This window comes from Callorhinus ursinus, unplaced genomic scaffold (genome assembly GCF_003265705.2).
Source record: "Callorhinus ursinus isolate GAN/ISIS: 27379988/994484 unplaced genomic scaffold, GSC_fseal_2.0 scaffold29, whole genome shotgun sequence".
Classification (NCBI taxonomy): domain Eukaryota; kingdom Metazoa; phylum Chordata; class Mammalia; order Carnivora; family Otariidae; genus Callorhinus; species Callorhinus ursinus.
The window spans coordinates 16,328,512-16,341,262 of record NW_027397091.1 but is presented as its reverse complement, the minus strand read 5'-3'; the positions used below and the strand labels follow the sequence as shown (position 1 = coordinate 16,341,262).

The 12,751-nt window shown below is 47.3% G+C and overlaps 1 protein-coding gene across 2 annotated transcripts in view; it reads right to left on the bottom strand.

Moving 5' to 3' along the window:
• The window catches only part of SLC24A3 (solute carrier family 24 member 3), a 505,924-nt gene that overhangs the window by 131,768 nt on the left and 361,405 nt on the right, over window positions 1-12,751 (bottom strand). For both annotated transcript variants that reach the window (XR_003209402.2, XM_025876957.2), the window contains exons 4-5: window positions 3,303-3,377; window positions 64-148 (exon numbers count right to left, since the gene is read on the bottom strand). Coding sequence is in view for 1 of the 2 variants with exons in the window: in XM_025876957.2 (XP_025732742.1) it covers window positions 64-148; window positions 3,303-3,377 (160 nt within the window). In the remaining variant the exon portion in view is untranslated. The remainder of the gene's footprint in view (window positions 1-63; window positions 149-3,302; window positions 3,378-12,751) is intronic.

Sequence of the window (12,751 nt, the reverse complement as noted above, 5' to 3'; positions counted from 1 at the left end):
TGTCCCCACAGTCCTTGACCTTAAGAGAGGGCAGGGCTGAGATATCCCAAGATCATCACCTACCTATGACAGATGTGAACAGCTCTGGGGCCGAACTGCCTGCTGCCATGAATGTGGCCCCGGCCACATCTTCACTGAGGTGCAGGCGCTATAGAGGAGCAAGGACAAAGCACAGGTGAGTTGGGATTCCCCTGGGAACAGAGGCCATCATGACTACTGAGGTCCCGAGCTCAGGGCCTCCCATAACCTCCCCCCTCCCCCACAACTGGCCTTTCCTGCACCATCCCCTGCTGGGACACTGCTCCTCTGGCCATCCTCCCCAGGGGCAGGATCAGGGAGAGGGTTGCATATCTCTGTGAGTTAAAGGCTCTTGACAAGATCTAGGAATCCCCACCCCAGAAGCCCCGGGTGTTGCGCCGATGACAGGGGGAAGTGGGGTGGGTTGGTGTGAGGCACTATGGGCTTCTGCCTCCTTTCTAAAGGGTGTGCCACTCACTTCCCTCCATGTTGCCAAATAGCCTTACTTCTTAAGAGATGGCCAAATCCACATTTTTATGCAAAACATCCCGATTTTTTTTCAATACTCCGCCTATCCCAGGCTAAATGAGGTAATCAGTTGGCAAGTCTTGATTCTAGGAGGTTACAACAGCTTTGGGGGTGGAGGGGTCACCCTCCTGAAACCTACTGCTCGTCATTAATGCAGTTGGGAGAATGGGGGGTGGGGTTGAGACCGAGTGGAAAGGATGAGGTGCCCTGTCAAGATGTCCTGTACAATGAACCCTCCAGGTTACTCTGTCTGTTAACTCAAAAGGTGATCTGCAAAAAGAGGAGACAAATATATATATATATTTGAGGCTGGCTAGCGTGTTTAGCCTTTCTGCATTCAGTCATGACCCAGAACGTAAGCTGCTGGCTGTCAGTAACTAGCCTGTTCCCTGCTGGGTCCCAGCCAGGAGGTGCTAGTCTTGAATGACAATAGTCCCTCTTCCCAGCACACGGGCAGCTGCACTTCCTTGCTCAGCCATGGAGGGGCAGCATGGCCTCGGCGTGGGCCACTGGCTCCCCGGACCAGCAACAGGCTGCAGTGGGAGCCCTAATGGAGCTCTTTGATCTGCAGTCCTGGGGATCCCTCACTCTGGACTGAACAGCTCAACTTCAAATGTGACTCTAAGATGGAGGTGCTGATACCTCAAGTTGAAAGCTGTGGCTGTGAGGGATGCAGGTGAGACCCCAGACATGAAGTCCCTGAAGGTAACCTAACACAGAGCTCACACTCTTTGGTAGTCAGTCAAGACTTGCCAGGAGCTGTGAGCCTGGGAGTGCTGTGTCTGTTCCAGCTCAGGGTCCATGATGGGCATTAGACATAGAGTCCACACCTTGAGCTCATCTCCAGTTCCTCTCTCTCTCCTTCAAACACTGAGTTTCCTTCTTCCCCCATGTTTCCTTACATCCCCTCCTCTCTCATCCCTAATTCACTTGGGCCCTGGCAACAGCTTGCTGGATGCTCCGAATCACCAGCTAGGGAGGGGTAGGGTCTTCCTGCCTCTGGATGCCTCTATCAGAACATAGTTGTCAAGAGCCTTCCCGGCTCCCTCCTGAGACCTGGTAACCACTGATGCCCTAGCCTCGCCTTCCCCAGGGTTCCTCAGAGGCCAATTCCAGTCCTGGGTTCTTCTCCCATGGTCCCGGAGCTCAGACTCTCCTCCGCACAAATATCCTTCCTTGAAATGTGTTGCCTTGAAATGTGAAAAATGCCTCCAAGGGCTGCTCCACTCCTGTCCCTGCACAAGCCCCTCCCTTACCCCCACCCCAATCAAGCTGTGCCTCCCCTTTCCTCTCTCTCTACTTTCCAAGTATACAGAACTTCATCCAGCCCCCTGTGTGCCTCACCCCGGAGCTGCTCTGTGCCCTATGGCCCGTGGATGGCAAGGACCATGCTCTATTTCATACCATGTCCTCCCCAAGGTGGGGGTGTGCTCACAGGTGCTGTGGATTTCCTCTACGGAGTAGAACACCTCCTGACAAGAACACATACGTACATGTCTATGTAGGGTCGTAAATTTGCTATAAAAAAAAGTTGTGTGGGAAAGAGAGTAGTTTGCTTTGCATAATGAATAGAGTACCACGTGGTGGTGTTTGAGAGATCACAAATGACCCCGGTTATGGGTGCTTCAGCACCTCCTCTCCTGCTACATAAGGTGACCCTGTGCTCAGGTGACATCACTTGGGACAAAGGGCTCCCACACGGGTCCAGTGCCCATCTCAGATGCCACCTCATCGCTCTCCTCCTTCGGCCCGATAAAGAAACCTCCTCCCGAGGCCCCTCCAGGGCTCCTGTGGTCTGATTCTCTTTTATTTATTTAAACTACGAAAACCAAACAGATTTCTAGGATGTAGAAGAAACCGCTTAAGTGAACGATCTCTAAGTGTGGTTTCTGGACCAACAGCCTCAGCATCACCTGGGCAACTTGGGTCCTCCGCTGCCCCCTAAGAACTAAGGCATCAGACCTTCGGGGGGGTGGGGGCTGGGGGGAGGGAAGAGGAAGGATGACCAAGGGGAAGGATGACCAAGGACTACATGAGGACACGAGTCCCAGATGGGAGGCGTGTCTGGGAGAGAGCCTTTTGGAGAACAGGATTCTAAATTAAAAATAAAGTGGAAAGCTTCCAGATAAAGGAAACTAGTTCAAAACAGATGGAGACGAAAGAGGCGAGCGAATGAAAGTGTTCTAAATACGCTGAATATTTTCTGATGAAAGGGCTGTCCTTCGGTCTTCAACCTGACGTTCCCCAGGCTGAGTGAGAACAGAGAGCCCCTTTCCTGTTCTCTGTGGCCTGTTCTCTCGTCGTCTCGCTTCTCGGGCCTCCGCTTGGCACATTTCTGCACATGTACAGAGAGGGGCAGGGTGGTGGAGGTGTGTGGCTGAAGACCTCCGGCTCCGCAAGGACCCCCCGAGGGAGGTCACGGATGCGGAAGGAAACAGAGGAGGGGAAGGTGGGGGACGTGGAGGGATTTAAAAGAGGAAAAGAGAACAGGGAAGTAGAACACAAATATCACCACGAATTGTCAAATGGAGCAGGGAGAGCTGGCAACGTGTGTGAAAGCCCAACTATGGGTCAGAGCCCTGATGTTCTGAACGGACCGATGGAGTTTTGTGCTACTGTTGTCGGTCGCTCAGATGCACACTGATGTCTGGTGCTCCCGCCCAGGCATGGAGGGCTCCCCAGGACCTCCATGAAGGAGGCTGGAGCAGCACAGTTGCACCCCCTGCCCAGACATGCTGAGAATATAAGGCTTTTACCTCACAGATCTTTTCCAAGGAGGGGACGAAGAAGTCGTCACACACAATGGCTAGCGCATAGAACATGTACATGGCCTGGAAGAGAGGAAAGAAGGGGTTAAAGTCACAGTCAAGGCAGAGTCATAGGGTGAGGGCCTGGCTACCCTCTGCTTTAATAACACCCTCTGGCATCATGGACACAACATCTTACCCAAAGTACAAAGACTGCAATGCCTGGGAGGCCCTCCGTGATCTCACCTCTCCTCTGACCTCATCATCTACCGCTCTCCCCCTTGTCCACCAAACATACTATGGATGCCTGCCTCAGGGCCTTTTCACCTGCTGTTCCCTCTGCCCAAATCACACTCCCCTCAGATGACCTTGGCTCACCCCATCATGTCCTTCAAGTCCCTGGTTCAATGTCAACCTAAGCAAGGGACCTGGGACTCCCCTACCTCCCATTTCTCTGTATCCACCTTATCCTGATTTGTTTTTCTTGACATATTAATTTGTTTGTTGTCTGTCTTCCTCACTAGAAGTCCATGAGAATATGGACTTTATCTTATTTATCTCCAGCACTTAATAATATATGTGCAATGAAGGAAAAAATAAACGAATACTTCAAGTGAGGCTGTTCACTGTGCTGTTCCCTGCAGGACAGGCTCTGCAATCTTGCTTCCTGTCAGCTATGACCAGAGAAACCCCTGGAATTCTACTGTTTGGCCATAAATTACCTCTTTACCTATTTAACGCCAGGTTTCTTCTCTAATTAATAAAATCTTATTGGGATTTGGGTTGGTTGACCCACCTAGCACCCATCCTTCACTCCTTCCTAATGGGACCCCAGTTTCATCCCAATATCCACCATATTCCCTGGGAAGGTGACTCCACCCCTTCCTCCAGGAGTAGCTACTGACTGGCCAGTCAGTATGCAGTGTTTCCCACTGATGGTTCAGGGGTGGACACATGACCTGGGCTGGCCCAATGAGATGGCAGGAAAGGTCTTAGAGTCCTTGCCAGTGGGTGCCATTTCCCAACTTCTGGCACTGGTTATGGACAAGGAAGCTGGAAGTCCTGACTGCCCCTGGCGGCCATATTGAGGGAAATTGGACATGAGATGAAGTTGACCCTGAGTAACTTTTTTTTTTTTAATTTTATTTATTTATTTGAGAGACAGAGAGAATGAGAGAGAAAGCACATGAGATGGGGGGAGGGCCAGAGGGAGAAGCAGACTCCCTGGTGAGCAGGGAGCCCGATGCGGGACTCGATCCTGGGACTCCAGGATCATGACCTGAGCCGAAGGCAGTCGCTTAACCAACTGAGCCACCCAGGCGCCCAATCCTGAGTAACTTAATGGCATCACCAAGCCAATGAGCACGTGGTGCTGGAGCACGCCTGCCTCTGGACTTTGTAACAGGGCATTCAGGCCAGTCTGGTTTGGAGTTTTCCTGTTACTTGCAGCCCAAAGCATCAAATGGGTACAGTGGGTCATCCTTCAAGTTCCAGTATCCTCAGCAGTAACACCGCTTTCATGTTTTCATCTCTCAACATCTTTTCCTTTTGAGCATTGCTCCACCAGACAGACCTTCAGTCACACATTCCCAACCTCCCTCAGCACAGGGCACAGGCACATGACCCAGGCTAGCTGCCTGGACACTCCCTTCTCTGTCACACAGTGGTGGGTGGGCAAAAGGTCTGCAAGGGGCCAAGGAGGGACTGACAAAGAAGCTGGGAGAGAGGGACTCTCTCTTTATGAGATATAAACACCACCCAAGTCTGGAGCTGTCCAAGAATGCAGCTCACATAGTAAGAAGACTATCGAGGAGATGGGACAGGTAGACAGACAGACAGACACAAACACACACACACACACACACACACAGATACATACATACAGACACACACATTTACACAGATAGACACACACATTCACACAGGTGCTCAATGACACCACATGAACTCTGGACCCAGCTCAGTCTGAAGCCAAATTCGACTTTCCAATTTCATGAGCCAATAATATGCCTTTTACACTTAAGATGACTTAAGCGGAGTTTCTGTCACTGGCAGCTGTCCTTCATGAAGGCTTCTGTAGCAACCCAAGCATGAAATGATCTCTCTGGCCTCTGACTCTTGGTTGTTGCACTAATTTAGCCATCCCTCCCCTACTTTATGAACTCATTTTCCTTTTCACACCTATGTGCTTGGGCTCTCTGACCAGACTGTAAGATTCTAAAATGCATCTTACCACTTGATTCTGTGGAAATATCAGACGAGTGCACAAAAACATATGCATTGGGGATATTCTTTCCAAAATGCTGACTATAATAAATTATAAAACCTAACAAAATATACAATAGGGGATTGGTTATATAAACTATGGTTCGTCATTCAATGAAATCCTGCTAAAAGAGGTTATTTAAGTCCACAGCTAACAACAAGAAAAGGAATTTACAATACATTGCTAATGAAAAATATTATAAAACAGTGAGTACAATCTCTTTTTGAGTATTATCTATTGTAGAAGCACATACACACACACACACACACACACACTCGCATAAGTATATTTGCACATAAGAGTTTGTAAGGCCATAAATCAAAATAGCTTCTCCCTCTGTTGGTGTGACTCTGTTTTTATAATTCCTATTCATATTTTCTGTTTGTCCACCTTGAATTTGTATTTCTTGTGTGAATTTTGTAGGTGGTGGAGACTTTAGAACAAGGATTCCGTCTTACATGTTTCTAATCTCCAAGGAACCTGGGATGTCTGGCATGCAAAGAAGCCTTAAAAATAACTTTTATTGATTGGTCTATTCATAATCTGTACAAAATTATTTGTCTGTGGACTTTTGGGGGAAGAAAATGTCACTTTAAAAAAATTAATGCTATATTTACAGCTTGTGGATGAGTGAGAATATACATTCCCAAATTGCAATGGACTCAACCCCCCTTTTCCTGTATGACTTGGCTGATCCAATGATATGCGGGCTTTATCATTATCTTGAAAGGATAGCCAGATGCAGTAATTAGAATACAGAATTGCACATTCGTGAATTAAACAAGATCTAAATAAGCTGTCTATAGCTGCCATACTCAACTCCCTGAAATAGCCAAGTCTATAAATCATCTCTTTAAGACTATGTTCCAATATCATGTATTGATCCTGTTGTGAAGCAAGAAGCTCCATCTAACATAACACAAATCAATACTTGGATTGGGTTGAGACATGAAGAGTTCTTCCAGGCTCTCTGTGATTTCAAGGGTGATGACCATTAATTCCCCTGCACAGGGGAGTGTGAGACGGGGATGCCCACCCTCGATCAGATGCCCCTTTGGACACCTGAAGGGGCCTGCCAGGCGATGGGGCTCCTCTCCAGCCATAGAGTACCTCCCGGCCTGCCACTTTGCTTACAAGAAACTCTGCTCTAATTCCTGCCATGTTACCACTGGAAATCAGGTTCCCACTGGAAAAACAAATAAAATAGAACAAAGTATTGATGGGGGAGATGCTGTGCAGGTAGGGGGGTAGGAAGGATATGAAAATCAGTACCTTCCGCTCAATTTTGTTGTGAACCTAAAAATGCTCTAAAAAAGGGTCTACTACTACTACTACCAAGAAACTAAAAAACCAAAAAAAAAAAAAATAAAACTGAACAGAACAAAGGAACAAAACAAACATACAAAGTCAACCTTGAAGATACAACCTTGAAGAACCTTCTTCAACCTTGAAGAAAGCCTGATGATATTGATAGCACCATCAATACAACTGGTCTGAATATTTTAGAGTGGGGCACTTTTGCATTAAGTTGGCCATTCCTTTATTTCCAAAGGATATAATAATACGGTGACAATGACTAATAGCAATACTATTAACATTTGCTACGATTTGTTGGGTCAGGAACGGCAGGCACATTCCAGGTACTTTATGATGGCTGTCCATGTAATTTCTCTAATTCCTGGGGGAGGCAGGGAGTTACTGGCCCCATTTCCCAGATACCTCCGAGAGTACGGTAGCTTGTCCAGGACACATGGATGGCAAATGGCAGGCCTTGGATGTGACCCCAGGACTCTCTGAGTCTTCTCACTGAGGCCAGCTGCCTCCCCCAACAGAGGCCATTCCTGAACTGCTGCCCAATTGACACCTTCTATTTTCAGTTGGCCTACGAATAAGCTGACCTCTCCAACTACACAAAGGGAGGGATGGTTTTGGAATCCGAGCCATCCACTTCTGGGGGCTGGTTGTTGGAATCACTGATGCTCTTTCTTATTTGTTTTTATTTTATAAGCTTAATTTTGATTACATACTCACATACAAATATACCATTTACATAAATGTACCAATGTGATCAGCACGAACAGGAGTAAACCTTAGTTACCTCTTTATTTGTAGCAGCTTCCTGTTTTCCTCTATAAATAAATGGACTATCCACCCTGCTGCAATTAACATCTTTAAACATACATCCTTTTGCATTTCTAGAATAAACTTCCAGATGCTGGAACTGTTGGGTGATGTTCTTTTTTAATATTATTATTTTTACAAGGTGCGCTAAAAAATACAAGACAGACTTAAACCCTCAAAAATGTTTGAGGTGAGCCAATACCCTGGGGCGACAGATGTGTGGCCACGCCCCCTGGAATCTGAGCCTGTGGGTTGGCTACAACCAGAACAAGCATGTGTGGGATGCTTTCTGGAAATGATGAGTGGGGGGTGTGTGCAGAGGAGAGGAGAGGAGGGGTCCATTTCAGCTTCAACTTCAAGCTCATGATCACAGGGTTCCTCACTTCCCTGGGAACTCATCTGGGCCCTCACTGTAGGCATCTGTACTTTGGCACTGACTGCGTGCTGCCTGGACCGTGAGCCCTGTTTTAAGTTCATGTACCTGGCTTCTCTTCTCTTGAAGAGGGCAGCAGCTGTGCTCTTCCCACGTTCACACCCCGTCTTAGGACAGGCTTGCACAGAATGAGGGCCCTGTTTATATGAAATGAATGCATCCAAGCAGGGCTGTGCCCTCAGAGTACGGTGTCACCTTTGGAAGCCATCAAGGGAAATGCCTGCGTAGCATTGACTAGCACAGCAGCTGCAGAAGGAGAGGCAGCCTGGAGCCTTGGAGGAAGCCCAGGATGGGGTCAAGGACCTCACATCAAATCCCACATTGTGACCTTGAGTGACTCTCCCTGCCTCCCTTAGCCTTCAACACGAGACCAATCACACCATGCTCTCAAGTTAGCGTATGAGGCTACCATGGGGAGTACATGGAAACGGAAGAGCAAAAGGGCTTGGGTGTGGCCAGGCACCTCACACAGCAACAATAATACTATGAGGACGTGCCCCAGCTAGCCTGCTGGAGGACAAGAGACACACGGAGCACAGCCAAATTGCCCTGGTCCCAGCTGAGACTGCCAGAGATCAGTTGACAAGCAGCTAACCCCCAGACGTGGGTCAACTGATCCCCAAAGTTCAGCTGAACCCCAAAGACCCACAAGCTAAATAAATGTTAACTGTTGTATGTCACTGAGGTTTTGAGCCCATTTTTTATACGGCATTATTATGGCAACAGGCAACAGATACAGCCAAGATGATACAGCCACAGTGAAAACAATAATGAGAAGTAACTTCCAAGTTCTGACTGACAATATCCTCAGCTTTTCTAGTCTCCCTGGAACTAGCCATGATCATATGATGCAGTTTGGGCCAATGAGAATAAGGGACAGATGGAACTAAAGTGACCCTTTATTTCTAGCTCTGCACTTGAACGTAATGTCTGAGTGGCAGCAGCTGTCATATGACCATGAGACAACAAGCAAGAGATACACACCAACATGCAAAGGATGGTGGGCCCCTAAGGATGACCATTCACCAGCTGCTCTAATGCCAGAAACCATCTCCATCTGTACTTCTTATTATGTGAGAAAATGAAAAATGAACCCCCATTTGCTTCAATGGCCATTAGGTTTCCACACTTGCAGCCATGTACCTCCCTATCTGATTCTTTTCTTTTTTTTAAGATTTTATTTATTTATTTATTTATTTATTTATTTATTTATTTATTTGAGAGACAGCTCAAGTGGTGGCGCGGGGGAGCAGAGGGAGAGGAACAAGCAAACTCCATGCTGAGAGCAGAGCCTGACACAGGGCTTGATCTCATGACCCTGAGATCATGACCTGAGTTGAAATCAAGAGGTGGACGCTTAACCTACTGAGCCATCCAGCCGCCCCTCCCTATCTGATTCTGGACATAGAGGGTTCATTCTGCTGGGCAAGGCTAGTGAAGGGAGGCCAGAGAAGGCTTCACAGAGGAAGTGTCACTGAACTGGGATTTTGGAAGATAAACATCTCATCAGGTGGTTTCAAAGGTTGATTGGGACTAATAGAACTGGAGAAACGTTGGCCATGGTGGTTAAACTGGAAAGCACCTAAAGTAACAGGAAATTATCATGGCCTGTGGCTTAATGGAGGTGAACAGGCTCTAGTTGAAATGTCAATATACATAAGGGCTTCTGAATTGTGAGGGCAAATGTCTCTGAACAGTGTGACATTAACCCCGCTGTTTTATGTGGCATCTATAGTCAGCGGTTTTCACAGACAATTTCCTTTTATTACATCATCTGCGCTCATGTCACTCTGTCTTTAATCTCAGTGCAGGTGGTGCTGGACTAGCAATTCCTAGGGAAGACCTATGTAACTCTGGCCTTGGTAGAAATTGTTCTAAATCTCTAAGGGAAGATGGTCTGAGTACTAAACAAAAAAAGATTTCTTTTTCCCTTCTTTGTCTTTTTCATATGATTAAACTTGGGGGGGAGGAATGGTATTTCTTTTAAAATCATTTCCCCCCATTACAGACTTGGTCTCTAATGGCCCCATGATGCCTTGGTGGGACTGAGATACATGCTCACTTTTGCGTTCTGTTACCACTACAGACAACAGTCTCCTGCACTCACCCTCTCTGGGGACTAGAGAGAGAAACTCTGAGCTTCACAGCCAGACTAGGGTTCTGCATAAGAGGATTTGGGGGAGGGGAGTTGCAGGGAAGAGGAACATAGCAGATGACTATGTGGGCCCCCTGGTCCTACCATATTCTTCAGGCTTTTTAAATTTAGAGCATCTTTTGAATGTCAGAATCTGCCTCAATTTGTTTGAAGACTTGTTTTTAAAGATTTTATTTATCTGAGAGAGACAGAGACAGTGACAGAGATAGTGAGAGAGAGCACAGGTAGGGAGGAGAAGGAGAAGCAGGTTTCCCGAAGAGCAGGGAGCCTGATGCAGGGCTCGATCCCAGGACCCTGGGATCAAGACCTGAGCCGAAGGCAGACACTTAACTGACTGAGCCACCCAGGTGCCCCTGAAGACTTTTGATTTAACCTTACACAAAGCAGTCAAGAAGTGCTAGGGTATAACTGCCCCCTGGGAGCCCTCCCACCATGACCAATGGGAGTTGGTGTATGAGTACCCCAGCTCCCTTGCCCTCTGGTGTAGTAACCGGCACTGTCTCCCTGGGTTCTCCAGATGACTAAGCTTCAGGTGTCCACACTGTTGCGAACTTGACCACCCATTTTTTATTAGCAATCCTCCCTTCTCCGCCCCACTTCCTACTGCACTACTGATGTTTCTCTCTACCCCCAGAGAGCCACTTGCACTCCAGCCCTTGTCTCAGAGTCTGCTTCTGGGAGAGCCCAAATTAAAACAAGCGAGGGGGTTAAAGAAGATTGTGGAAAGAATGAAATGCAGTTTGCAATCAAGATGGGCTACTGTCAGAAACAACAGTTTTCCAAAAACCCAGAGGGACTAGCGTAAGGGCATGTAATTCAAAGACATCCATCTCAGATAAACACATTGCCAGCTACACAACTAGGTAAGGAGGCAGGTTGCCCTACCATGAGGTTCCCATTTTAGAAAGCCCTGGGTGACCTAGATGACTGAACGTGTGAATGACCCTGCTTCTTCCTTCCCACACCTTAAATTCACCAATAAAGAGTAAGCCTATGAAACCCTAGGCATCCCAACTTGGACCCCAATGAAGACAGAGCCCCAGGTCTGCACTCTCTCACCATGCCCCTCACTGTGTGGCTCTGCTATACCGTGTACCCTCCAGAACCTATAAGTAATAGATCTTAGTTTTCCAGAGTTCCCTGAAGGTTGTTGCCGAGGGATGCCTTGCATTCATAAAGAGAACCACAGAGGCCAATTCAGCCACAACACTGGCTCCTGTCACGGAGATGTCTGTGAGAGCTTGCCACAAGTAGCTGGGGCCCAGATGCATGCCCTAGGCAGTCCTAGAAGATAGCATCACTATCTGTAAGTTGAGACAAACACAAAACAGGGACTCTATCCCTTAGTCCTACCCCCATGATTGTTTTGTCAGTTAGCACTGTGAAGGTCTTTGAAAACACTGTCAACTGAAAGGGTTTCTCTTGCAGGAACTCAAATGCTAAAGGAAATAAGTATGGTAATGTACCTGCTCCATTAGCATACATCCTAGAATTATGTTACTTGAAAGGAGTTTTATGATAGCCATATAAGGCCCATCGCTGATCAGTGTTCTTGGAGGTCACCACATTGGAATGACTATATTGGAGCCTTGGGAATGAGACATTTGCCATCTCAGAAGAAATATTTTGGTGGGAGAAGATCAATTGTTTCCCTGTGTGTTCTCTTCCTTCTTTCTCTCTGTCTCTTCCTTACCCCAGATGCCTCTCCCATGGTATCGACTCTGAGATATTGGTTCCTAAGTCCCTGAGGAAGTCATTTATTTCTTTTGGTTGTTAGGGTGATAACTGCCACTTCTCCTCCATGTTCATTAAAGGAAAGTTCTGGGGACAGGTTTATGTAGCTGGGCTGATGCCCACATGGGCCTTATAGGAGGCTCACACCTTCTCTGTTCATCTGCACAATGGTACAGGGTGGGACACTGGATTTAATCCAGTGTCACGGGTGAGAATCAAGCTCAGTAGCTTGGCTCAGGTCACACAGCTAGTAGGTGGTAAAGACAGGATTTAAACCCAGGGGACCTGCCTCCCGAGTCCATGTTCCTAACCACCATGCCACACAGCATCTCAGGAAGAGATGTCTCCTTATTTAAGGAGTTGTCCTTTAAATAAGGAATATCTACTTCTTTAACCTGTACCAGGTCTCAAATTCCCTTCTATGGAGACCTCCTGTGAGACGGGGGCTCTTAACCAGGGGTCCCTGAACCCCCTACCCCACCAGGGAGTACTTAGAACAACTTAGGAGTTTGTTTTTGTGGATGGAAACAAATTGCATCTCTGTTTTCACTAGCCTCTGAGTGGAATTCAGCATTTCCTTCCACTAAGAATATAGGCAATAAGCCCCAGTAGTACTGGCAAGACCTGGGAATATGTCCCCAGTGGAAATCACAGACCTTTCATATTACATGACCAGCACTGCAGAGACCACATACATGACCATATGTCACAACTTCAAAAATAGTTATGAGATCTGACATTAGATCTTG